Source organism: Phaethon lepturus, unplaced genomic scaffold (genome assembly GCF_000687285.1).
Source record: "Phaethon lepturus isolate BGI_N335 unplaced genomic scaffold, ASM68728v1 scaffold17023, whole genome shotgun sequence".
Classification (NCBI taxonomy): Eukaryota; Metazoa; Chordata; class Aves; order Phaethontiformes; family Phaethontidae; genus Phaethon; species Phaethon lepturus.
In genome coordinates this window covers 9712-37132 of record NW_010531342.1, presented here as the reverse complement: position 1 = coordinate 37132, position 27421 = coordinate 9712, and the positions used below count along the sequence as shown (strand labels likewise).

Genomic DNA, 27421 nt, shown 5'->3' with positions numbered 1-27421 from the left:
CTGAAGAAAAGTGCTTCCCAGCCTCTTGCTGTCAGTTGCTAAAACAGGATGCAAACATTTAACCGATTTGGGACTTTTTGCTTTTAAAATTAGTATATCTTATCTTCTCCTGCTGGACTTGCAGCCCAGATAGGAAAGCAAAACCAAGCTTTCTTACTTTTGCAACTCTGAATCTGTTTTTTCTCAGCTTTGCGTGACTTAGTCCAAAGAAAGAACCATTCCTAGAAAATTTTAGCCAAAATGAAGCTGAAAGTAACAGTGACAAAAGCTCTTCTGCACTAGGGAAAACAAAAAGATTAGCTTTTAAGGAAAAATTCACCTTAAAGAATGAACTACTTAAAAAGCCTGACCCCTATTTTAAGCTGTTGTCCCCCACTCCTCTGCTACCTGCACACCCCCCTCAGATTTCTGTGTCATCAGAAAGCAGTAGTAATTCATGCAGTTAAGGGAAAATCTTGATTGCAGGTTTTTGGTCTTTTAATTGTTAGAGCAAAGTTCAGATGTTAACTTCATATTTAAATGTAGAAAGAGCTTTTTGAAAGGAAAGAACATAGGCATATGGGTTCAAAAACCAGAATCTGGTTATCTATTTCCGAGTACTGTTTCTCAGCAGTTTATTTTGAGGCTGATCTATTTTTAAACCTAATATTATAGTATTGGAAACAGCTACAAAATCATTTTAGATAAATGACTTGCCAGTTCAGTTGAATTGATTGGCTCTGGAAAGAGATCAGTGTAATCTGAATTAATTAGAAAAGTAAAAGCACATTCAGAGATACAAGATACTTTTGCATTTGGTTCATTTGATAAGGCTGAGACAAAACTACTGAAGACAGACCAAGGAGAAAGGATAAAGCATTTAATGTAAAGATTAAAATAAGTACCATATTGCCTGATATCCACGCAGATCTGGTCCCCTGGAACTGTCACATTTGTCTGAAGAGATTTGATGACTTCGCAAGTTGACCATATGTTATAGAACATAAAGACAGGCACAGCAGAGAAGCCAAAGACCCCAAGCCAGGCCACTCCAAGCACATAGGTGAGGAAAACAAACTGAACAGAGAAAACACATGCACTTCATGTTTATTCTTTGAAAAGAATACTTGATTTTTCCTTAAAAATGCTTCAAAATAATCTTAAGTATACTTTCAAGAAATCAAGTAATAAAACATTTGATTTCCAAGCACAAATAAAATCAGTATTAATTGCTTACAAATACTTGGGTAGTTACAGTGCTACTGAGAAAGTAATTCAGACATTTCCTTTTTCATCAGCCTGCCTGAGTAAACAGCTTGACCTCCTGAAAGAACAGTCCATTAATTTATTAACATTCTCAGCTAAGCAGGGATGCTGGTTGCCAGCTAAAACCAATAAAATTCCAACAAAAATCAATTTAAGGAGTTTTTTTTAATTAACTGTAACATACCAGCATTTCTATACAACTTGAAAATCAAAACAATAGAGTGAATTGACGTTCCTGGAGCTCTCCTGTACTCCCTGATTTATCGAAATAAATTTTGAATGTTACATTTCAGAATACCTGGTTTTGAAAACATACCACAACCGTTACAGCAGATCAGAAAAATTCACTTGATCTAATACACATTGCCAAGAAGAAAATTAGTTACTTCACCTTAGAGAATCATGGACGTTCCATAGAAATTTGCTGGTTTGGGTTTGTTCTTTTTGTCTTTTTTAAAAAAAAAAAAAAATCAAAAAAAAATCTGCATTTTCTTTGGTAAGATTATAAGCTATGGCACTCTTTGCTTTGGGAATTTCCAGCTTCCCCCTCCCATTAGACCTCTCTCCCTTTTCCCTCTTCTTCTAAGTTTTATGGTAAAACAGTAGTTCTTGCATCAGTTCCTAGCTCCCTCCTCTCGGTAAGACTAGGATTTGGATCCTCCTTGGAAAGCGGGGTAGCGCTGTTCCATCTTCTGTGTTCCCTTTTCACTGTTATTTAACTGTGGGTGGACTGGAAGGGCTTTGCTTCCAGTAAAGCACTGCTGCTGTACCGTCTTACTTGAAACTTGTGTGCCGGAGAAGAACAGCAAGGATGGGAAAGGCTCAGAGGGAGGAGGGGTGTCTCAGCCTCACCCAGAACTGACGGGCAGAACTAATGCTGCAGTGGTGGAAGTTTGCGTCCTCGTAGGCTTTTGTCCAGACGCGCTGAACAACACTGCAAACGTTACAGCAAAGGCTGAACAACTGGTTAGGTTTTACAGTCAACGAAGGTGGTGTCTGTGGGGAGGCGGAAGTGCTTGCAAAACTAAGGCCCATAAAAAACCCAGCTAGCCCTTAATTTATACACAACTGAACTGAAATACTCTGTTTCGTATTAGATAGTGCCACACACCAGACCTGTAGGTTTTATGAGAGAATTGAGAAGTCTCTCTTCGGATTTTGGTAAGGACCAAGTGTACTAGTTTAAAGGACTTCTATAGATATGCTATACATAAAGTACGGGTTTGCATACGTGTATGTGGAAGTGTGCATGAGAGGAAGTACGCAAAGCCTTTAACTCCTAAAGCCAGGAAAAAAAACCCCCTCACATTTAAAATGCGATAACTGTGGGAAATGGCTATTCTGCATTACCACAGCCAACACAAATAATTTAGGAAAGCTGGAAGTTTGTCTTCTGTAATAACCTTATGCAAGATGGAAGGGACTGCCCTTCAGGACCTCGCTCAGTAATGTAACAGAGGAGGAAGTAGAGGAGCTCTTGATGAAAGACGCAAAAAAACCCGCTATATGTCCAAAAGCTTGTTATCCGTACCCAGCTGCAGCCACTATCCTGTTAAGATATTATATCTCCTAACAAACCTTGTTCTAACCCTGGTGTTTTAAGCAGCTCTACCCACTACACAGTGGCATACAGGCATTTTTACGCCATGACTGTCACCACTAAACACTGATATGTCTTACCAGAGCTCCAAGCCATTACTCAGCTGCTAAATTTTCTCCTTTATTGTGTGGACAAATATGGGCAAACATGAAAACACATTCGTCTGTTACATTTCCATGTGTCACACTCATATTTGTATAAGCAGCTGACAATCACGTGCCTGCAACAACTCAATCGCACAAAGCAATTGTCTCACTAATGAGATGCACATATGTGTATATTTCTAGTGTATTTTGGATCCTTGGATAACACTGCTTTAGATCTGATTTTCCCCCTCAGCGAAGATCATACTTGCTAGAAAAAGAGCAAGAGAATAGCTGCTTAACTGGAAAATGATCAGATGTCTTATTTTTATTAGCTCTTGAAAAATTCAGCAAGTATCCAACAGCACAGTAGAAAATTGTTAACCCTCTTGAAAATAAACATGCATCTCTCTTGTGTTTAACCAGCTGAAAGTACGTATTTTTTAAGTACACAGGATATAGATTGCATATTAAAATGCAACTATGACATCAAAAGTTGCTTCTCTTTTTCACCCACGCTTTCCTGTGGGCGATCTGTCATAGTGCTTAGCTTCTTCCACAACTATGAGCTCTGAATTCAGATTTTTAGAAATAGCTTTGAAATCCTGTCTCAGAAACACAGTTATATTTCTGTTCTTGTAGAGTCCACCCTAGGGGGCAACGTGGGTGAGAATCTGGAGTTTTATTTTTAGTTAAACTTTGTTTAAAATTTTCTTCTAATACAGAAGTATACTGAAGGGAAAATGGCTTGTAACTTTAAGACTTTAAGTGTTTCAGCTTTGCAAAAAAGACTCACTATTATATCTGTATGCCTTTTGCCATCTGCAAAGGCAAGACAGCAATACTTGATTCAAGCGCAAAGATGTTGCGAAGCTTCATTCATTACTGTTTGTCTGAATGACCCAGACATCCTCAAGCAGAATTGATTACGGAAGTCAGAGGCATTACAGTTTGTTATTTAAATAGCTTTGCAAACCACAGCCATTTTACAGTCTGCCTTTAAGCACCACTAGTGTGCTCCATGTTTAAAAGGATAAATTTCATTTTGTCTCATATTGAGTGTTTTAAAAACAGCAGTCTCTGTCAACTTAGTTTAGACCTTTGGGTTCAGCTTTATGACAGGGGAGGCCACGGTAGCACCCCAACAGTTCATCTGCAGAACTTGGATTTGACCAAGCATCCTTGAAGTTCAAAGAAGGACCAGCAACAGTCATTGACTCTGACCACCCATAAGGAGTTAAACAAAGAGGGCAGCAATATGTTGTTGTTCAAAAACACAGGAGTCACACCAAGCCCAACAGGTTTTAGCGAACAAAGACTACTGTTCCCATTTCTGACGCTACTCACCATTCCACTGATGCAGCGGCCACAGGCTGTCGTCTTGAACTCTCCATGCAGCTCCTTCACAGCACTTGTTGTATAAAAACCTTCTGCCAAAAGGATTATTCCATATAAGAAGAAAAATGATGCAATGCCATAAATTACATACTGCATTAGCTGTATTCTAAAATGAAAAAGGAAAAAAAAAAGAATATAATTAGATTTCAGTACTATAAAAACAAAGTCAGTCCTCCCAAATCATAATAGCTATGAGATAACTCGTTTTCTAGAAATACAGTTGAAGGCTCCTTAATGCATTTTAAGCAAGCAGACTGCAGGACAGCAGCGATATGACTATACCGCTTCTACAGGTAAGCAATACTGATGTGCATTAGTCTTGCATCTGCTCCAGCATCCCCTATTTGTGCTGCAGTTCTTACACTGACTGGTGTTAGCTCGAAGCTGCAATTTCATGCCTCCACTATGGAGATTCTTTTTTTCCTGTTATTGATCCTGATACCTAACTCAGGGAACATCTGACAGGGACAGCACGGGGCTTTGAAATGGCAAAAGCTGGAGCTGAACTACTGGCTGAACTACCAGGCTCTGTGGTGATTCCTTTGGCTTAGGGAAAAGGAAGCAGTCCCTGAAATTCACTGTTCCCACCTGTAAAATCCAGTTAATGTATGTTTGCAAAAATTTGTAAATTCAGTGATACTTCTCTGATACAAAACTCCGAAAATGTGCAGTGACTTCTCCTGAGGCGGAACAGGTTGCTCTACAGCCTAGAAGGGTACTTCCAAGTGTGCAGGGAGTTTCAGTGCCTTAAGCCACTCGGGTGCCTTGAGCTCCCCAAAGCGTAATTAAATTTCAAAAAACTGAAAGAAATATTTAGGATATGCTTCCATTTGAGGTACTCCGGAGCCATCCAGAGGAAGATGATGTCAGGGTACATGGTATAAGCACTTTGCTCAGATATTATCTGAGAAAGTTCTCAATTCCTTAAAAATCCACCATCTGCAATGACACTCTTATGGTATTTTTACTCTGGTTAGAATAGGTAAACGGAAAGAATAATTTCTAAATGTTATCAGTCATATTCAGTATATGAAGCCAATTGTTTTGGAGAGCCAGAATGCCAGATCTTCCATACAGCACTTCTTCTGGTCTCCAAAGGTCATACTTTGTTTCTAGCACAACTTCTCCAGAACTTACGCCTTCTTAACAGTAATTTGTTTGTTGGGATGGTTACTTTGGATGAAGCTGTTCACAAAACTGAGGGGTTAATTTTATACATCTCTATTGCCAGTTTTCTAAGGATAAATATATTTTTCCTCAGATGTTTTTTTTTCAATTCTTACCACTCTCCATTAAGTAGCTACTAGCATAGATCTCCAAGGAGCATCTGCATGTTTTAGCTTAATTTAAAGAAAATTGATGACTACCATTTACATAGTTGAATGTCATCCAGACAGATAGCACATCCCTTGTATCAAAATATGATATTACTCATTTAAAATTATATGTGGGAAATGTTATGTTTGTTTTCTAAACTGATTAAAAACAACAGGATACATCTGTTGCACCTGTGCTGTAAAGCATGAAAAAATTAAGTCAGGATTGGAGAGAATATAGAAGAATTAATTTCAACATCATTAATAGTCTAGGAGAGATTCAATGCATGTTACCAGAAATTAGTAATATGAAACTTGGTTTAAAAAAAAAAATATATATTCCAAAGGGTGCCTTACTAGCATATTTTTCATCTATTTTATTGTCTCCGTGGCCTTAAATTATTTGCACCTTTGCACCTCTTCTCAATTGTCTTTCTTGTTAAGCCTCCACAGAGTCCAAGACCTCAGCTGCTTTGGTGGAATTATGCACTGCCCCAGCTGCTGAAGCTGACTCAACATGAAACATTGTCAACAATTTTCCAAAATTTAAAGCTTGCTGCCTGTTACAGCTGCTTTTGCAATTTTTTCTATTTTGCTGAAAAGAAGACTGATAGAAGAACAGGGTGATTTGCTACTCGGCTGCTGAAGAATAGCTGCTCACAGTTTCTCACGACATTTCGCAGCTAACTGCAGGGTCCTCGTGGCTTCCGCTCTGGAGCTGGGGACGCAGTGCCCAGCGGCAGCTGGGGCGTGAGGGCGAGCGGTGCTGGGGTGGGGGACCCGGGTAGGGTGCAGTCCCAGGGCCATGTAGCAGGTCTGGGCACAAAGGGTCCTGCAATAGGAGGAAGCTCCGAAACGGTGCTGCAGGACTGACGCCAGTGATCCCGGGGACAGGAAGGGGTCAGCTGTGTGTGCAAAGCGGCAGGTCGATGTCCGCAAGCATATAAAGGGAGTCAGTGACGAAAGAAAAGAAAAAGCAAAAAAGGGGAAAGAGCAAAGTTTTCAAATAATGTCCTAAAAGCTGGGCCTTAGGGGCAGGTAAGCAAAACACACGTGCCTTGTTCATCGCCAGCGTACCCCTGTGCGCACAGTGCCCACAAGCGTGCACCACGTGCTCCCCCTCTTCACAGACACGCGCAACCTGCACAGGGACCCCTTCCGTAGCCCTCGGGTGGCTCTCAGAAGGTTTCGGCTGCCCTTCCTCGTGCTAGCCCCCCTGCCCCGGGACGGAGATGTCTCCAGGGGCCGGCCCTACGCTGTGCCTGCAGCCGGTGCTGGCCCAGGGTAAGCAGCCGGCAAGAGGCCGAACCCAGGCCCGGCCAGCATCCTGACACCGGTGCGCGGCCGTTGCGAATCACAACTTGTGCAAAACTCCTCACTGCCGCCGGAGGAAAGCCTTTTCCAAGGCTGGCAGTTCTGCTGGAGGGGCCGCATGAGGCCCAGCGGGTTCAGACCGTCAGCCCGGAGCCTGGGACCCGCGTGTCCCTCAGTGCCAAGGGGAACGAGAGGCTCACGCTGGTGGGGCTGGGCGCTGAGCACCGGCCCTGATGCAGGCCTCCAGCCGCCTCCAGGCCTTCCTCTGGTGTCACGGAGAAGCCTCGGGAACACAAAAGCCCCACATATTTCACAGGTGGTTATTTCCAAAGGCTATGTTTGCCGAGACAAACACCTAAGCAATCTCCAGTCTTTTCTCTCTCTTTTTGCTGATTTGTAAAATCCACAGTCCACTTTCTTCTGAGGGCGGAGGGACGGAACACACTTCCCTGTTACTCCTGTCATCCCTTCAAAGCTTGTGTCACCAACAAACACTAAACCTACCCTCTTTCAGATCAAAACTGTTACCCCTTGTTCTCTCACTACAGGCCCCAGTGAAAAGCATTTCTCCATCTTTCTTATAAGCCCCCTTTAAGCACTGGCAGGCTGCAGTAAGGTCTCCCCGGAGCCTTCTCTTCTCCAGGCTGAACAACCCCAACTCTCTCAGCCTGTCCTCACAGGAGAGCTGTTCCAGCCCTCTGATCATTTTGGTGGCCCTCCTCTGGACCTGCTCCAACAGGTCCATGTCTTTCCTGTGCTGAAGGCTCCAGAGCTGGACGCAGGACTCCAGGTGGGGTCTCACCAGAGCACAGTAGAGGGGCAGAATCACCTCCCTCAACCTGCTGGCCACACTGCTTTGGATGTAGCCCAGGGTACAGTTGGCCTTCTGGGCTATGACTACACATTGCCGGCTCATGTCCAAGTTTTCATCCACCAGTACTGCCAAGTCCTTCCTGGCAGGGCTGCTCTCAATCCCTTCATCCCCCAGCCTGCACTGATACTGGGGGTTGCCCCAACCCAGGTGCAAGACCTTGCACCTGGCCTTGGTGAACCTCATGAGGTTCACACGGGCCCATTCCTCAAGCTTGTCCAGGCCCCTCTGCATGGCATCCCGTCCCTCAGGTGTGTCAACCGCACCACTCAGCTTGATGTCATCTGCAAACCTGCTGAAGGTGCACTCAATCCCACTGTCTATGGCACTGATGAAGCTATTAAATAGTATTGGTTCCAATATAAACAGGTTAGGCAGGATATACACTCTGGTTCTTTGTGCATGAACCCCAAAAAACCACTGAGTGCTGTTGGACAAATAAGCAACCTAATACTCAGGGATGGAGACTGAAGTTGGAATCCATCTCTACTCATTTAGCATGAAGGTGTTATGAGGAATGATGGAAATGGGATGCATACTTACACTTCACTCAGCAAAGCATGGTCACTGGCAGTCGTGGAGAAGTGCTGCTCGAGGATAGACACAGTTCCCGTGAGCGCCACGTGGCCGCAGCCACAAAACAACGCTACCCCCGAGAAGCAGAGAATGGTTGCCACGAGCGAAGCATATGGCACTCCTCCTAGGCACTTAATGCAACATTCAAAGCAACCTAAGCAGAAGAGAGAAAGCAAAAGAAATGTTATGAGCAAAAAGCAAATTATGAGGAAAAGAATATCTGTCCTCCACTTGGTAAAAGTCACAGGGACTAAAAGGTCCAGGCATTGACATGCTAAGCAAAAATCTATAGGTGGTGCAAGACAGCATCACCCTCTAAAGCAGTGACCTACAGATCTGTTGGTATGGACTCAAAGCCCAGAAAGTGGGCTGAGTGCTCCTATCTTTACAGGATCAAGAGGAGATCAATGAGACAGCCTATGAAATGGAAAAAGAAAAAAAATCTCTTGTCTAAAGTCATCCATTGCTATTCAGCTGCTCATACAGAGCTCACCATGTTTCAGCATCACTAACGGCAGGAGCACCAGCTACGCTGGCACCGTTCAGGAAGCCAGAGAAGCAAATACTCAAGACAATGAAGCCTTCTGGAAAATTAAGAGATACTTTGCACTTTCATTGGAAGAGGAACACATTTAGGTATGCAAACCTTAACTACCCTACACTCTCCCATGGCTCCCGAGTATCTTTTTGTATAAATCTGTATGAGGTTATCGGGATACAGATATTTTAACAACAGAAAAATTGAATGGGGGCCAAAGAGTAGCAATTTTCTATAGAGAGCAGTGAGATGAAGCTGTGTTACACAGACAATACATTTCCAGCTTTATAGGATACACTGGATTTACAGTGAGCCCTGAATACAGGCTGCAGTAGGATAATCACAGTTTTAATGAAATGTATCATTTAAGCAGTCTGAGTTAACAAAACAGCCCTCCAGAACTGCCGTTCTACAAACACTGTAATACGGGGGTTGCAGCTGAATTGCCAGGTTCCTCCCAACCGTGTGGCCTAAAAACCCATCTGCTTGCAGAGCTGGGAAATGTAAATCGGAAACAAACACAGCTTTTAACTGCGCTATAACGGTAATGGCAATCCATACCAATTCATTACTTCAGGGTGACGGCATTAAGCTGTCTCCATTAATGTACGTTTCATATAACTGCGCAAAACACAAGCCATTAAGACAACTCTTAATGGAGTGACCAGCGTTGCATATCACAGGAACAACCCGCTGCTTCGACGAGAAGGTGCTAAATGGACAAAGCAGTTGAAGGCAGGGAGACAGCTGGCGAGTACGTACATCACATCACATCTTCCCACCTCAGAAATTCCTCAGAAAGATCAGCAAGTCTCCATCCGCCATGAGGCAAGTTTATTTTTATCCCCCTCCCTTTTCCACTAATGAATGAGTTGCAGAGCAGGCACTTCCATGAAGCACTGGGGAGTAATATGCATCCGATAATTGAAAGCTTTCCCATTTTGTAAGTGGGAAGCTCTTCTTTCAGAGAGTCACTAGCAACTGTCCTAGTCAGGCTTAAGCAGCTATCACCACCGAAATGACTTCTGAAACACCACTTCACTAACTGCAGACAAGATTTAATTGTACAGAAACAAGCCTAGCAAGCTTTTATAGTCAAGCCCACAACTGGAGTCCACTGAGTGGCAACTATCTTCATGACGAAAATACTGCTGAATGAACAAACACGGGAGCTTAGCAGTGATGGGGCAAACAAAATACAAATGCCTGCTATCAGAGGAAATCATCTCTGGTTTTCATCTTATCACAGAGGTCCAGGGACAAGTTCTGGACAAGACCTTACAGAACAATCCTCTGCTTTGGGAAATCAGCCTGAATGCAGCTCACAAGCCACACGCAACAGCAGTCGTACGCACGAGGCTGGCTCGCCTCCGCAGCATCTGCTCCCGGGTCAGGCCCAAACCCCCAACAGTTAATCCAAGAAATGCTTGCACCTGGCACAGGATTAGCAGTGAAGGATTATCCAAGAGTAACCGCGCTCCGATCCAGCGGGCAATGCTCAACACACACATGTGACCGCAGCCCCGCACAAAATGAATGGCCTTTAGGGCCACGCTCTCATAGGAGAAGGTGGCTAAACGCTAGATCATCACCAAGGGTGCGGAGGAGGTTCATTACCTAATCATGGTGATCCACAGACTGCTTTGCAGAAGGGTCCCATCAGAGATAGGAAATAAAAACAGCTGGAAGCCAAGCCAAGGGACTGATGAGGTGCGAAAGAAAAGCTGCTGGTTTCAGAAGATGGGGGCAGCCTGCTTTGACAAAACTCTAAAAATCGGTATAGATCCAGGATTGACAATTAACCCCCACAACTAGGTAGCTGTCCTCCTGGTACCCCACACCGCACAGCTGGCTTGCCAGTCCACCGGCAGAACACTCGTTCTGGAGAGTTTGTCAGATCCCTTACCCAAACACATGGCAATATCTGCTGCTAATCCACAGGCCCTGGAACACAAGCCGACAGTGGCAAACCCCCTGTGGGTTTGGCAGCTTGCGCACAGCTTCTTTGTGGCCATACTCTTTATGTCTTCCTCTGCAGCCCAAGTAAAAAGGCACCACAATATCTGGGTGGCCTTTGTTTTACCAGTGCAGACCACAGCCAAGGGATGCCCTAAAAGGTGTCTAAAGCAACCACACCATTTTGAGTGAGGCAGAGAAAACTGCCCAAATGTGGAACTGCAGAAACTAGTCGCCCTCGCACTAGGACTAAAGCGGGGAGGAGAGGGACTTCAGTTCACAGGGAAATAGCGCGCTGCCAGCTTGCAGGCACAGGAAGCATCCCACACCAGCACACATCCCGGAGACAGCATCCATCCACACATAGCCACTCTGCACCCGGACTGGCAGCAGAGCTGCACAGGCTCCTGCCAGAGGGTAACCAACAACCTCATCACCGTGCTGAGGCTGCCAGACTACCCCTCGGCCCCAGATCCCACTGTGAACACTCTTTATGAGCAGCTTAAATCCACGCCTAGCCTGAGAAATACAGCTGGTTTTATAATTTTGTTTTAAAGCAAGCCTAAAACAGTACTGCCAGGAGCAGCTTTCAAAACCAGCTAAAATTTGAAGCTCATCAAGCACTAAGATACGCTTACCAAGCTTCCCAAACAAGCACTGAAGCAAATCAGAGGACTTCCGAAAAAAAAATGAAAGCTTTCCAGGAAACCTGCTTTATGATTTCTCTCTGTAACCCAAATCAGCAAGTACCTTCACACAGTACAACTGAAAACCCATGATGACGTTTGTCTAGTTCATGCCCACAAAATAACTTGCTAACGCACTGATGACAACTGCAGGCTGAAGGCCTGTGAACTCAAGCTCACAAAAATTAGTAGTAAAATTAGTAGTAAAATAAGTTTAGTTCCAATCTTCTGTGAGTTTTTACTTTCCATATGGCCAACACGCTGAACTTTTCAGCTGCATATCCACTTCCAACACAATGGTATAAAACCATTTAAATATGAAACTGTATAGCACAAACACACATCACTGCATCTCCCCTTTCAATGGCCATTTTGTGCAAGGCATCACTAGAACCTTTTGTGCAACTCAGCAGAATAAAAACATTTTTTGTCCTCAGGCTGGCGAGCAGCAGTTGCCATGGAGGCAGGTTAATAACAGCCCAATGATTTGCCCAGAGCTGCCTGTGATCTTGGCTACAGATTTAACACACTCTCAGAAGGAGGCCAGCTAAAACAAGGACTGAGATTATTCTCTAGGGAATGAATGCTACTAAACACACACACACACGCACACAAATATTCTTGCTAAAGGACAAAAATAAAGAGAAGAGGAAAAAACAGGAACCGGCTATTCTTCTAATCTCCTGGAAACTATCAGTCACAGGAAATTGGTAAAGGATGAACCTACATATGTACACAAATCGGCAATTGGTTGCTTAATGTATGAAGAACCATTATACAACCTACCCAGCAGTGTACAGGCTATTGCATATATGCAGGGGCTTAGCCATTCAATTTCCCATTTCAGATGGCAATTGTGTGGCTAAACCTTCTTTGGTACTTTAAGTACAGCTTTAAGATTTAAACTTGGAAAAGCAAGGTAATGCAGAATTAATGAAAGCAGTCTTAAAAAAAAAAAAAAACAGAAAAAGCAATTCTCAGACTCTAACTTATCCTACTAAGGTCAAGACGGAGTGGAATGACTCTGGACTTGGTGCTTCGGAAATGACAAAAGACAATGCAATGGGATCAGGTAGTTGTCTTGAGTATTGCCAGGGCTTGCTCTAGGAAGTTCACACATCAGCTCTTGAAGCCCTGACTTGAAAAGCTGAGACAGACACATGTTCACAAAGCTGTCCCTCAAAGCGAAGCACGGAAATCGTTATATAACGGAAGAGCATCCACACCTCCTGAACAGAAAACCAGCCTGTCCTCTAATGTCCCTAACTCCTCCTAGGTTGAACTAGTGCCTCAAGTGTATCTCAGGTACAGACCATTGATCCCATAGTCAAGGTCACTATGGAACAAAAAAACAAGGAACAAAGAAAACTTGAAACTAGGTTTGAAAAGCTCTCCATTTCAGGGAGCTAAACCTCCAGGCTCCCATGGCCGTTTTCTGAGTTAGTTCCCACTCTCTTTTCCTTAGAAGTTTCGTTTCTTCCCCTCCCATAAATGTCTTGCTCTTCTGAAAGATGAAAAAAAATGGTGCCCATTGCTTCAACAGTTACTTCCTGTAGTTGTGTAACACATTTTTAGAAATCCTGGCACGTTGGACACCTGTCCAGTTAATACGTGGTAGAAATTACACGGTGTATTCCACCACAGGACCAGGATCTCTGTTGGCTTCAGCACCACTGCTCAGGGAGCACGTGTGGAAGAACTGTTTTAACAAAAAGAAGGTTGCAAGAGACCCAAGGAAAGAAAAAAGCACTAGATAACTTCTTTAAATGCAGCCATCACATGTAAATCAGGGTCATTATTACACATCCAGGGGAGTCTGGTCTTGGGAGCATCACCCCCAATTCACAAATAAATGTAAGAGGAGAACTTAATACTTTACATTCACCTCCAGTTTCCTCAGTGCTGAAGACTACCCAATACCAAGCATGCATAATGCCATCAGAGTCCTAAACCACCACGGATCTTTGTCAGAAAATGAACTTTATGTCAAGGGAAGAAAATGCCAATTTTACTTCTGCCACCTACTGTATTTTTTAAAATCTCCATTCTGAATGGCTTATGCATGTGAGGATGTACATTTTCATACCTTACAGCATGATTGACAGCTATGGGGGAAGCAGTGAGGGATGCAGGAATACAGTAATACCTCAGAAGCAAAAATGGAATTTACCTCATTCTTCCCTGCGTGAGAATAAGCCAGTACCTGGCAGTAAGATGACTGTACTTCACACATTTATCACCCACACCAGCAGCCAAGGGTCAGTGGCAACAGTACAATAAGATAAAACATTAAATCCTACAAGAGTAAGTTTAAAGCATGGGACAAACTTCTCTCCGCGCATTAATAAATAATACTAAAATAAAAAGGCTGTGTGTCAAATCACTTGGAAGTCCTTGTTGAAGATCTTTTCTTACCATTGCTGTTGATCTTAAATTTTTGCTGACTTACAAAACACAACTCAAAGTTAAAACCTCTGTTGCTAATTACAATAAACGCTCACTTACTACATTTTTGGATTAAGTACATTAAGCAGACCAAATAAGTGATGAGCTCAAATAAAGAAAAACCTTTATTTTCCTCCCACAAACCTCTTAAGGCTCTTCCACAGAAAACTTCCTTTCAAGTTAAACCTTTCCTAATTTTGCCTTTTTGTCCTCCCCACATCAGAAGTTGTGAAATTAACTTATGCTGAAAATGAACTATTCATGAGAGACAGAAAGCTTAATGCAAGGGTAGTCTAGCCAGACAGATAATCTCCCTCATGCATTCACATCCCCCTCTTCCAGAGTTGTTAATCAATAAATACACCTTCCCAGCCAGCATAGTATCTGTGATGAAGACGACATGACCTTTGGAGACCACAGCCATCAAGGTGCCAGAAAGGATCAGACCTGAAATCCAGCAAGACCACCACTCTCATCTTTCACAGTGGCTAGCACAAGATGCTTTGGTCAAGTGAAATGCAGTGAGATCTGGGTCAGTCTGATACATCCAGTAAGTCTCATCGCAATCTATACTATTTAAGAGCTACTTGAAAAACAAGTAGGTCCTTTCTGAAGATTATGAGCATTAATTGCAATTTCTCCAGATATTCTGAATACGTATATGAGATATGTAGTTTCAGCACTGTCATCCAGCTAGTTCCCCGAGAAGGTATTTATTCTCTATCAGTTTTAAGCCTGCCATCTTGAAACTTCATTAAATGCTTCCATATTCTTGTGTAGCAGAGAACTAAAAATCCTTGCTCATGACTCCTATGCTGGAACTGGCGCAGAAAAAACAGGACGACTGGGTCACACTAAGAACAAGCATCTCACAGCCTGGACGCACAATTAGTGAACCTCTTTAAATCCACAAAGCACCAAGTGTCTCTGTGGTACTGTATGAGTAGCAATAATAAGCTGCTCCTGAATTCTCCAGCAAAAATACAATAAGCATAGGTTTAAATTCACAGACATTTTTTTCTAACATGATTAACAAAAGAAAACCACACAAAACTAAACACCCTTGCAGAGGTTATCAATGTTCATCAACAGCAAAAGCTAAATTTTTTTCTTTTCATTAAAGAAAACATGACACTCATATTCAAGAAAAAACTGTTTTAGCAAGGCAAGATTTGTCTCTTCTGGATGCTGTTAAATGACACAGAGGAGACGAAGAACAGACAGCAGTAAACATGATCCCCTTTTTCTTCAAATCTCAGGTCCAAACCAGCACTTCTTATAGAAAAAAAACAGCATTCCCACTGCAGGAATCAAACCTGTTCCATGCGAGGACAGATGATCTGAATGGTCTTTTACAGGCTTTATCTAATTTATCTTCTTCACATTTACTGAAACACACACACTCCCCCATCTATGTCACTCCCAGCCTCTGCAAGGCTCATTAAGCTCATAGGTGTTCTGAAGGCATCTTTTTCAGACAGTGCAATCTATGAAATATGAATCACTGCATCCATGCTTATTTTAAGTGCTCCTTGCAGGCATTTGCTGTGTGAGAGCAGGGAGTCAGACCTGCACAGGAAGAATGCTGCTGCCGCATGAGACAGTGGGATGAGAGAATTGCTCTTGTCCAGCTTTATTGCTTTTGGACAAAGGTCAGGCAGAACTTTGTTTATTTGGATTCATGTTTTCTCTGTTTTACTTTTGGCCTATGAAACTGGAAACCACAGCAGAAGGAAAATACTTAATTATACATTGGAAAAAGCCTTACTTCAAACAGGTTTATATGGGAATCCTTGAGGATGGATATTTTTTAGCTGTAAGTTACCTCTGCAGAAAAAAAAAAGCTGATGATTTAAAAGGAGACTTCTCACATAAGGGATAGCTCAAGCAGTACTGATATAAGCTTTGGCATTATTCCTCCTGGAGACTCGTTCTAGTGATTTGCTATCCAAAGTAACCCTTGGGACTTTTGCACAGCCTAAGCATGTGGAAGGGCTCATTGACACGCAGAGCTCAAAGTTCAAACACATTGCACCAGCAAGGGCAGTCGCTGGCCCAAACTGCAGCTGGAACTCTCAGATGACACATCAAGAACTCACTGCTCAACATGCCTGAAGACATTCCTCCTTTCTGTCCTCACTCTGACCCACTCCCCTTGCTTCACCTATTTTTGCTTTCTTGGAGAAACGCTCAGTAGGGTCAACACGCAAGAACTGCTGCTTCAGTAGGTGCCAGCCCAGGTGATAATTTTGGACAAGAAAAGAGGTAAAATAGATGAAGTGATGAATAGATGAAGTGATGGGCAGACTGCCAAAGGTAGTCAAATACCTGAAGGTCCAGAAAATCTCACAGGTGAAAGTACAAAAGCACCTAAGCATTTCAGTCCCATGGGATACTTCAGCAGTTCTGTGAAACCTTCTGAAAGGACATTTGCGTTTCTTCGATTCCATCATCCTCCAGACCCACCTGTACTTGGCTCACGTAATTTTGAAAGCTGACTTTAATCAAAGGTATCTTACCTGCAAGACTGGAGTTGAGACTCTTAGCTCCACCCTTCTGGCAGCTGTAACTCACCTCACTCTCCATCAGCCTTCAGCACTCAGCTTGAGAGCAAGACTTTTGCCACACTGGACTTCAGCCACTGCTACTGACCGCTTCCCCAGTTGACTCCTCCCTAGCTACAAAGAAGCAAACAGAAACACAACCTCTCTCCCTAGAGCTGAGGGCCAAAACCAGCGTGTGTAGGGATTTCAGCCTGGTGGAGCTAAGCTTTAGAAGGTAAATTCTCCATTTCAGAGCTACCTGAAGCTGCCAACATCTTTCCAGATGTTTACCCAACTATGGAACTAGAAAAGTGGTAAGAAACCTGAACCACAAACTGCAGAAGTCCTTTTCCCTGCAACAACTTTCATGCAGGCATCTCCCCAGTTGTGTTCCCACCACACCGTTTTCAAAATTTAAGCTTGCTTCAGGAAGGCAGCAGGCTGTTTCAGTGACATACTCCACATTCACATGCCCTTATGCACTCACAAAGCAGCTGAAGCACCTCCCAGCATCTGGGGAAAGCAAGTTAAGAGGAAAAAAAAAAAGGGGGGGGGGGCGGGGAGATTCTCATAAAGCAAACAACCCCCACCCAGCCTGGAAGAGTGCCTACAGCTAACCTCATGTTAAACAACCATTGCTAAAATTACTAAAGAAAAAGATGGTACTTTGCTTCCTGGGAGAAAAAAAAAAACGTTTCAGACATTTTTGAAAGGCTCATTAAGTTTGCAGGTGTTCTGGGGATGTCTTGGCTCCAGCACTGTGGTGACTATCCCATGCTGACTCTTCCCTTATTGCCCAAGTGGCAGATTAAAACTTAAAATGGGGAAGGGAGAGCATGTTGTACGTGGAGACCCTGGGAAAAGAGGTGGATGCCGGCGAGGACTGCCACAGAGTCCATTCAGACACCAGCAGAGAAGGCAAAGTAGAAATATCCACACTGCAAAGGCACCCAAGAAATAACGTGGCTCATCAAAGAAACACAAAGTTTATCTCAGACAGCAGCCAATGCCACCCAGCAGCGGCGAGCTGTATGCCAGTACTGAAGGGAGGCAGGTTACAGCTGTGACTCGTATTGTGAGTGAAGTGACATTTTCCCTCCAATCTAAGGAAAAGGAGCAAAGACCAGTATTTTCACTGTGGCCACTCCATCACTGGCAGATTGGGTCTTACTCAAGACATGTTCAGAGCAGTTTCATTGCTGCCTAGAAACCTTTTCGTTTCTTCAAGTACAGCCATTTAAAGCACCTTCCCTTGAATTGGCATTTCTGGGCTTTGTTGATGGGGTTTTTTTTCCTCCCATCAGCAAGAACCCTTTCATCTTCAACTCCTCCAAGACAGGCACCACATTTACCTGCATGTTATTTCAGAAAGCTTCCCAAGGCAGCCTGCATAGGGTTTAGTTGCTAAACAAGGGTTTCTAGCACCATTTTAGGTGCCAGACTCCCAGCTGCTGCGACAGAAGGCTGCATGTCTCCTCTGCGCCCTGGCTCATCGTATATGCGCCAGCATATACATATATGTCTCATCACTGGAGACAGCTGATGGGGCATAAGACCCCAGTAACCAGGCACCTGGCCTGCTCCCTCCGTGTCCTCCTTCCCAGGAAGGCAGCATTCGTAATCTGTCGCTCCTTCCTAAAACATATTTCCCTTGTATAAAATATCCCGTGTGCACTGATCGGAAGTTTTGGAATGTCTTCTGGCAGCACCAAGTCCAGCAGCAGGTCATTTAACATCAATTATGGCCCAAATGAATATTGATATTGCAGCTGGAGATCATGATTTGCAACCTAAGTATTGAGGGGTAGGGCACAGGGGGAAGACATTCTGAGATACATAAACATCTGAATCCTAAAGAACACACATGTGAACACACATGTGTGAAAATATAATGGAAGAAGGAAGGATTAGGCAGCAAGCTTTGGTGAATATTTCCCTGCAGTTGCTGTTAAAGTCTCTGATGAGGAGGCAGGCATCTCCAGCAAACAACCTGTCAAGCAGGCTTCAGTCAATCAGCTCCATAGAGAGAAGAGGATTGCTGGATACAGCTAGCTGCAAATGCTGTCTCTGAGCATTTATAGCCTTCGCTGTGTTAACCCTCAGTCAGACTGGAATTTTCCAATGCAATCAGTCATGTGCTTCATTTCAGGTGCCTCTGAGATGCCTCAAAACTAAGTTCCCCCCAACCTCTTAAAATGAAGCGTCAGGAAAACAAAATAAGATCTTTTTGAGGACTCAAGCCAGATATCAAAAGGACAGGCATGTAGAATCACCAAAAAATTTTTAAAGCCTCAGCTGAAATCCTCCTCTAGACTCTGACATGTGCACTTACAGCTTCTAGCAAGGGGAAAATGCAAACAAAACCATGGAATATTGTCTAGGAAGCATATTGTAGGAGACCAGTGAATCAGATGTGCTGTCACTTCTTTAGTGTCAATTACTGCATTTGTGGCTGTGCAGTTTGATAGATTCATCTGCATACAAAACCCACACTACATTGTCTCATCTGTAAACAGTTTTGAAGCAATCAGGCAGCACAGTTAAAAGGGAGGTGTCCCTCACCACACATTATTGTCTTTCAAGAATTAACAACCAAATTTAAATTTCTGTCAAGTATTCATATGAAAGAACTAGATTCCTTACAGCCTTAACAAACAAAACAAGAAAAAATAGAACATTTATCTTAAATTGTTAGCACTAGTGCAAAGCATTAGGTTTATGCTACTACCATTTCTGAACTCTCCATTTCCCTTTCACCCAGCCCTTTATTTACCTTGAATCCCCAAAGGACTAATATTGCCTCTCAATGCTGGCACATGATGGTACCGGTGTGGCCTTGAACTCCTGTACATCCAGTGGTACCTGCCAATTTCCATTTCTGGTCTGGTGATCACTGCCAATTTTAGGTGGTAAAAAGTCAGTGTCACCAGCAAGTTTTAGTTCAGTACTTTCAGTCATTTAACTTTAAAAATAAGAGCCCAGAAAAATACGCTGTAGTTTCAGAATTGAAACAACATAATCTTACAAACCAAGGGAAGGGGTGGGAGGGACGATCGACAGGGAGATGCTTACACAGGTGTTAACAAAGGTTGAATAGCTAAAACTCCACCCAGGATTTGAATTAAACACATAAGGAAGGACTATCTATTCCTTCCCCCGCCCCATTCTCACACTTCCCTCTCTTTGTCCATGGCAAAGAGCTCTGCTCCAGACAAAAAGGAAGACAAAGTCATGGAACACCACATTACCTGTTTTTTTAAAAGACCCTAAATCTGTCAAAGAAAGTGGTTATTGTTATGTGTAGAGGTAAGGCAAACACACAAGTTTGCTCCGTCACTTCCTTACATAACACAGAAAGAAAAAAAAAGAGTCATGGGCTTTATTTCACATAGGTTCCGCTTACGTTTAAAAATCTGGACCAAGTATGTTAAAACAGACTTGTTCTGTGTTTACAATGAAGGAGAGCAGTTATCCTTCTCCTTGCCTTTTCAGAGGACAGATGAGGCCCGACAATGAGACCCCACGTGCAGTAGCACACCTGACCCCTTCGCACACTCACTACACGTTCATCTCTGAGCCACCTGGCAAAACAACAACAAACCTCTTTTGAACCTACCTGTCCTCCCTCGGCACTGCTATGGCTTTGTAGAGGCTGTCAGGGAGAGACAGGCAGCTCTAAAATGCACCGGAGTCCCACTCTGCGGTGGCTAAATGAGCAAGTAACCATCATCTCCAGCCAAAATAAATCTAATTCAGTAGCATTTGGGCAGGTGGAAGAAGTGAAAGTTATGGTGCTGAAAACCCATCTGCCATAGACTAGACCAGAGGCAAATTTCAGGGGGGATAGGAATGCTTAAATTTCTGGCCTGTGAGGGGCTAGAAAAGTCCTGGACCTGGTCCTTCTCTCATGTGGTTTGCTGCTGGTGCAAGTTTGGCACAGCTACATTTACATATGTCAAGAAGAGAAAAAAAATCTTGGCCTCAAGTCCACATGTTGGATCCAGAGGTTAGAAACAAGAATTTGTTCATCTCCTACACCGGCAAATGAGCTACAATACTAAAACACTCTTTTGGGTTTGGGATGCAAACTTAGTGTCAATGGCTCTCTAAAGGGTATATTGTGGCTTGGTGTTTCTCTCCTCTCCGTGACTCAGAGAGAAATCAGCAAGCAGGTATCAGGTAGCATATTTTTCCTAAAAGGCATTATTCCACTTTCTACAGTTTATCCTCCCTTTTAGAAAAGGCAAATTCCACATCTTATGAACATAACCAAATTCAAACTGTGTTGAAGGCATCGTTCCAAAATAACTGTGCACGCTCAGGATGATATCATCTCCTTCTGCTTACACAGGAACAATCCTGTTTATGAGATCACGAGAGATGCCACAGTAATATAATTGGTACAAAATGGAAAATAACAGAATTGCTCACTAGTACTGCATACTGTCTCTCCCCTCTCCCTCCCAACTGTTTGCTCCCTGTTTTTTTGAAGCTACTTACTGGACATCAGTAACGGATTCAGTTTTGTTTTGTTTTTTAAATTAAAAATAACCAGCTGCAAAGACTTCTGGGAAGAAAAAAAATTTCATTTGCGCTGCAGCAGTGTATAGACTAAACCCTTGGCACTAACAGGATTTTATCCTACCGGGCCTGAACCTGCAATTTGAGATTTCTCCTGCAGCAGCTACAAAAACCCCTTGCTCAGAGCAGCAGAGCAGGCAGCTGCTTTTTTTCTTAGCCTGGGGGGACGCTGGTGAAGACACCACTGTCTGCTGTGGGACAAACATCAAACCCTGAAACGGGGAGACAGCGTGTAAACTGTGTAGCGTCATTTCTGCAAGTGAAAATCTTCTGTGAAGTTGGGTTTGGTTTTTTTTTTTAGTTAGTGATTTTCTGGGTTAATAACAGGGCTCCCCTTCATTAGGGGACCGTTCAAACTCCACAAAGAATCTCAGTTTTTCCACTGCTCTGCAAAGAGCCACTTGGCAATGGCTGTTTGGTAGCCTTTACTGCACGCTTGGCACGACCTCCGCAGTTGAGGGGCATCTTGTGGTGGCTCCGCTGGGACTCACGCAGGCCCACTTATGCAAAATCACCACCAGGTCAAAAGCCCCCCAGGCTGCAGTGGCCTAACAACTACCGCACACGGTACGTATGAACCCGAATTTAACTCTGTACCCTGAATAGTTAGGAAAGGTAATAGGTTTAAACGACGGCTTTACCTCTTGCTGTTTGAGGCACCAACTACACAAATTGCATTCTCAGGTCTAGGTGACGGAACTCCCCAGGCACGGCCAAGCTCGTGCAGCTCGAGACCTTCTGTCTGAACCCGGCTGTACTCAATCCTGCGGAGACGCAGCAGCTACAGGACTGGCAACGCCTTCACCTCACGCCATGCAGGCACACTGACGGCGGCTGTGCCCTCCGGTATTCATTTGGGATCAAACACCCCGTACGCCTGTAACAAAGCTCCCAGTGCCCAACATCCTCACACACGCTGCCTTTAGCATATGGTTTTAGAGGAAACATTAATCTGTCACAGCTGAAGGAGCAGTCCAGGGGAGCGAAGAGAGGGTTGTCCTGTGGTCGTTTATGCTCTGGCAATCTGCTGGTCAAGGCTGCATCAGGAGCAAGGCTGGCCAGAGAACGGGGAAAGGCCAGGGTAACTGAAAGGGGCTCCCCCCACCCCTCTTCTCTCCCCTTTTTAGCCCCTTTGCTCCCACTGCAGAGTCCGCTGTGCATGTACAGTGCCATCTGGGGGTTTTCCCCCCCATTACCATAGGCTGTGGCACATACGTCTAAGCTTTCTGCTTTCATGAGGTCATTCAGACCAGTATGAGTACATTCTCCGAGTGTTTTTCAACCCCCTCCTATTTAGAAACCAAATCCTATTCATTAAAACCTAAATCACTAAGCCTGCCAAATTATTATCCCTAGAATATCGTGTGTCCCAGATTCTCCCTGGGCTGGACCACTCTTCGTGCGGTCGTATTCTTCAGGGACTTAAAGCAGTTGCTGTTTTCAGGGGATCGGAAACACCGATAAACTGCTTGAAAAGGGGAAAAAAATATGCAGCATACTAAAAATCTTTAAACAGCTCGACAACTCTGATACCACTGTGTGAGCCTAACATTAAGGCAGTATGTTTGAAAACTTTGGCTAATAACCACAACATTTATATAAAAGATAAAAAGATTTTTTTTCAATTTGCTGTAATGAGAAATACATCTGTGATGCATCAAAACATCGCAAGCTCACTGCATACAAAGGACTTCACTAAAAGTGAAAGAAACAGCATGTTAGTTCACTCCTTTCTCACGTTGCACTTTAGCAACTCCATTTACACTATCGCACCCAGTTGCACAGTTGTGTTTAAGTCTTTTCTTTCTATTTTTGACTAGCACATACTTGTCTATTTAGAGTTTAAAATCATGAAAATTGCTTCATATGTGATGAAAATAATAAAGCTCATAGCCATTCCTGAGCACGAGGTCCTCTTTCACTGACAGCACAATGGTAGGGAAGAGCCAGTTAAAAGGGACCTTTGGTACAGCTGCTCAGGCTGGTTTTCATTATTCCTTAGCACAGCACGTGCAATTTGAACATCATATGCATTCATACGAGGAAACTGTATCCCAGTATAATGGCTTGCTTCCATACTCCCATGTGTAATTGGTGAATTCACCATGGTCATCCACAGTTGGGTTTTATTTTGTTTCATGTTGGTTTTTTTGTTTGTTTGTTTGTTTTTTAATGTTGCAACTTGGTAGCATTGCTCATATGCTAAATGAAAAGGGAAACTTCTTGTCTCTGTTAGTGTGTATCAGGATCTATATCCTGCACTGCTGATGCAAAATGGCATTTCATTTTTCTTATTTATTCTACCTCAGTAAATCTGCCTGTTCAGTCCTCACATTTTGATTTAATTTAATGCCTGTAAGATAAACCCTGTCATTTGTAATAATTTGTAAATCTTCATCTTTAAAACTCATCCAATCTGTCCTGCAGCCCTGTAAAGTATCTGTTAAATATTTTCCTTGAGCTTGCTCATGGTGTTCTCCTCTGATAAGGGCTGCTGATACACACTATAAAGCTGACATTTCTTATCTCCACCAACATGGGCGTTGTTCCATTTCCAATTAAAAAAACTGGGGCAGCAGCCACTCATTTGGGTGCAGAGAAACAAATGTCTGATAAACACTGAATCCATCAGCTGGGCAGTATCACTGCCTGGATCAGGCAGAGGATTCATGAAAACAATTATTAAAATATAAAACTGGAATTCATGTATAATTTAGCAAACTTTAAAAATCTAAATAAGATCATTTTCATTTCTCAATCAGTAAATATTAGTAAAGCACATTAGCTTGTGTAAATTCTCTCAGCTACGCTGCAATCCCAAATAGCTGGCCATCCGCATTTTCCACAAGGACGTGAAACACAAACCAGTACCTATGCAACACCACTGTTCCCATCCGACTGTATTAGGTGCTCAAACTGAAAATCGCTCACGCGGCTCACCCCGAGTGCTTGGGCAGTATTGCTTTCCAGCATTCTCCTCCAGGGTACAGGGAGCCCTGTATATAGACAGCATGTAGTTCTAGCCCAACTTCCTCCGAGTATTTATTCTATACAATTACAGTACATCACTAAGGAGATCCTTGCATTAAAACAACCCCCAAACACCGCAACCTGGAAACCTGTAGTTTAAAATTCTGGTAAAGGGAAAAAAACCTCTTAGCTGAAAAGTACCATTAGCTAATAGTCAAATGCAGATGCTTTCCCCTGAACTTGGCACTGCAAAGCATACTGTGTGTGAACTGGAATACCCAAAGCAAAATACTCAGGATCTTCTCTTGCTCAGTATTAGCAATAATGACATCCCCCAAACTCCCTCTGATGCTGGTTCATCTCCTTGGATTTCGCAATTCATTTCTGGAAGGAAGAGTTAAAAGACTGTGTGATAGTGCTTCAATTGCTTCAAGCTGTGGTGGTTGCCTTGCAATCGCTGGATCTAGGGCATCTCATAAAGGACGGCCATTACACTACGTCCAGTTGGCATCTTAGAGGAAGAAGCAAGTGTTGCAAGCCTGGCAAGCATGGAAGGCATAGCAGGCAGGAGATGCAGTCTGGACAGTAAATGGACACATTTTTGAAGGGGTCAGCTTCTGTTTTACACACCGAAGCAAAGAGGCAGCATTTTCCAGGAAGCTTCTTCACACAGAGAAAAAGCCCATTTTTCTCCATCAGAGCTGCTGGTGAAAGAGCCCTTTTGAAAAATCCTGCCATTTCAGAGGTACCTGATGCCTGCTGAGCCCATCTAAAAACCCAATTGGGCTCGACAGTCTTAGCACTTTGGAAAAAGCTGTTCCCCAAAACCAAATATGCCTCTACATCACCACTTCATGGCAGTAGCTTTGCAGGGGGATCTGGGCTATTAATTTTGCTATTGAAACTAGGAGTAAGACTGTTTCAGCTTTCTGCATTTTAATTCACTGTGAATCATATTGGGAATTTAAGTGAATAGAAATAAAGAGCGTAACGTGAGAGACCATGTGCTACTTTCAGAAAGCGGGGAACTGGCAAGAACAAAGCCTTGAAGCGTTACATACGCGGATCTAGATCTATCTATGATTATGTAACAGACCCAAAGTATAACATTATCACAGAAAAATGAAGAAATGGTGGTAAAATTAAGATAGGAAGTTCCCCGGCTTGCATCTTATGAAAGCAACAGATCAACCACCTTGACTTGGTAACAGATTTACCATTCTACATATTGTGCTTTCATCCTTGCCAAAATAAAAAGGAAAACCATAAACTCATCATAAACACACTCAGTAACACATTTCGTTTAGCACAGCTGCTAACGCATACGGATAACTTTTTTTGGTGTTTATTGTACATGAGTTCTATCAGTTTAAACAAAATTCATCAATCAGAAGAAAAAAAATTGCTGTAATTTTTTAAGAATGATCTATGAGTTCAAGGTGGTTTTATAGCTGTGGTATTTAGGACATTATGTACATTAATTACTCAAAATCTGCAGTGAGGTGGGTTATTGTCCACATACACTAATGGCTTTCAGAGTTTAATCTCTCATCAGTGGACCTCCTTTTGTGAAATCCCTAAGGGATTACGTAGTACTATGTCTAATCACTTGACAAATTTCATTTACTTGAAACTGAAGCTAGGTTTGAGTTATACAAAGTGTGTAGGAGGACAAAGTACGAAAACAAAATCTGGTACTGGACAGTACTGGGATTTATCATTACGTTCACATCTGAACTGTTTAACAATAAATTAAGCAATTCTACTTAGGGAAACGTTTTAGTTGTGTATCAGCTGCATATACCTACGAGACACTCAGATTGCTTTAACTGACACACAACAGGTTCAAAAGTATACTATGACTCATGTAAAAAGGCAGTGGAAATTTTAATAATTTTGTTACTGCTCCATCATTTAGCAAAAAAAAAAAACTGCTTTGATTTGTAGAGCCGTCTGCTACACTGAAGAGGGGCATTTATTTAGCATAAATTATGTGACACAGAAAGAAAACAGTCCTTTGCTAGTTGAATTTACCGTCTGGAGTTCAGCACTCGGGATCAAATAAATCACCTGTAAGGCTGGGATGGATGAAGCACCTCTCTTCCTGCGGTGCCATCTCCCTACCACAGAACCGCTACCATGGAATTGTTCTCTCCATTAAGCAGCAATTCTTGGTGATTAACACATCCTGAAACCTAATGTTGTGAAACTCATTGCATTATTCCCCATTATCACAGGACCCGCAGATCTCTACATAAGCAAAATCTGCCAGATGACACCACAGAAAAGGAAAAGGAATTTAAAATTAAGAGCAGCATTTGGCACCAAGCTAACTGCACAAAGGTTGTGTGATATCTATCATACGTTATTATCACCTAGGTCTCTCACACTGCATTGCAAAGCCTCGCTATATGGCTAGCCTTGATGAAAACACCAGATTACGACTCTGAAAATGACATGCAAACACACAGGCACACGCTACCTCTGTAAACCAAATTTACCAAAATCCGTCAAAGACGCAGCAGTAACAAGACTTCTTCTGCAAACATCATGTCCGGTAGGGTTGGGACAGATTCAGAGCAAATACAGACGCAGACAGAAAGGTTGCTGCTCTATTAATTTGTTGTCAAGCCGTGCAGGAAAGGATGGCTGAAAGCCCGAAGATGCAGTAATGATTGTTTAAGAGCTATTCGAAAAAGTGACAAAACTGGCCTAAAGCTCTTTAAGCCCCCTGAATGAAAAGATTTAAACAGGCTATTGTTAGACCCCTGGGTACCTTTTTTCTCTTGGCTTTGTTCTGCATTTTCCTCCGCTGCAGTTTCCATGGCTGGCTTCATACCATCCACCAAAAATGCCGCCCCCCCCTCCCCCCCCAGCAAGCACTTTTTCTCTTCGCCTCCTTTCTCACTCCCTTCCGTCTCCTATTTACGGCGGCGGTGATTGAGCGGCTCTGTTCTCCCCTACAGTAGATTACAGTCCTTTCCAAAACGCCAGAAAAGTCTTGTCAGCTTCAATTTCGCTCCGCTGACTGGTCCACGAGGAGCCGTGCCAGCAAGCACTCAGCCATACGTCACCGCGGTCCCCAGCTATAAAATAGCCATCCTGCGCCTGACCGTGCCGCGGCTCGCCGCGTCCTGGGGGCCCACCCTGCGCCTGCCCGTGCCGCGGCTCGCCGCGTCATGGGGATCGGCATCACCAGCTCGCGCCCTCTTCCCCTCGCTCTCCGCTCTCCCCCTCTCTCCCCATCTCCCAAGGCTCCTGACGAATGCGAATCAATTCTCTGGGGGCTGAATGGATCG

General features: G+C 43.4%; 1 protein-coding gene across 2 annotated transcripts in view; it reads right to left on the bottom strand.

The window, feature by feature from the left end:
• GPM6B (glycoprotein M6B) overlaps positions 1 to 26959 on the bottom strand; it is a 31261-nt gene extending 4302 nt beyond the window's left edge. For both annotated transcript variants that reach the window (XM_010284524.1, XM_010284525.1), the window contains exons 1-5: positions 26899 to 26959; positions 19345 to 19464; positions 8371 to 8557; positions 4276 to 4432; positions 885 to 1056 (exon numbers count right to left, since the gene is read on the bottom strand). In XM_010284524.1, coding sequence (XP_010282826.1) covers positions 885 to 1056; positions 4276 to 4432; positions 8371 to 8557; positions 19345 to 19464; positions 26899 to 26959 — 697 coding nt within the window. The remainder of the gene's footprint in view (positions 1 to 884; positions 1057 to 4275; positions 4433 to 8370; positions 8558 to 19344; positions 19465 to 26898) is intronic.
• Positions 26960 to 27421: the final 462 nt, after the last annotated feature.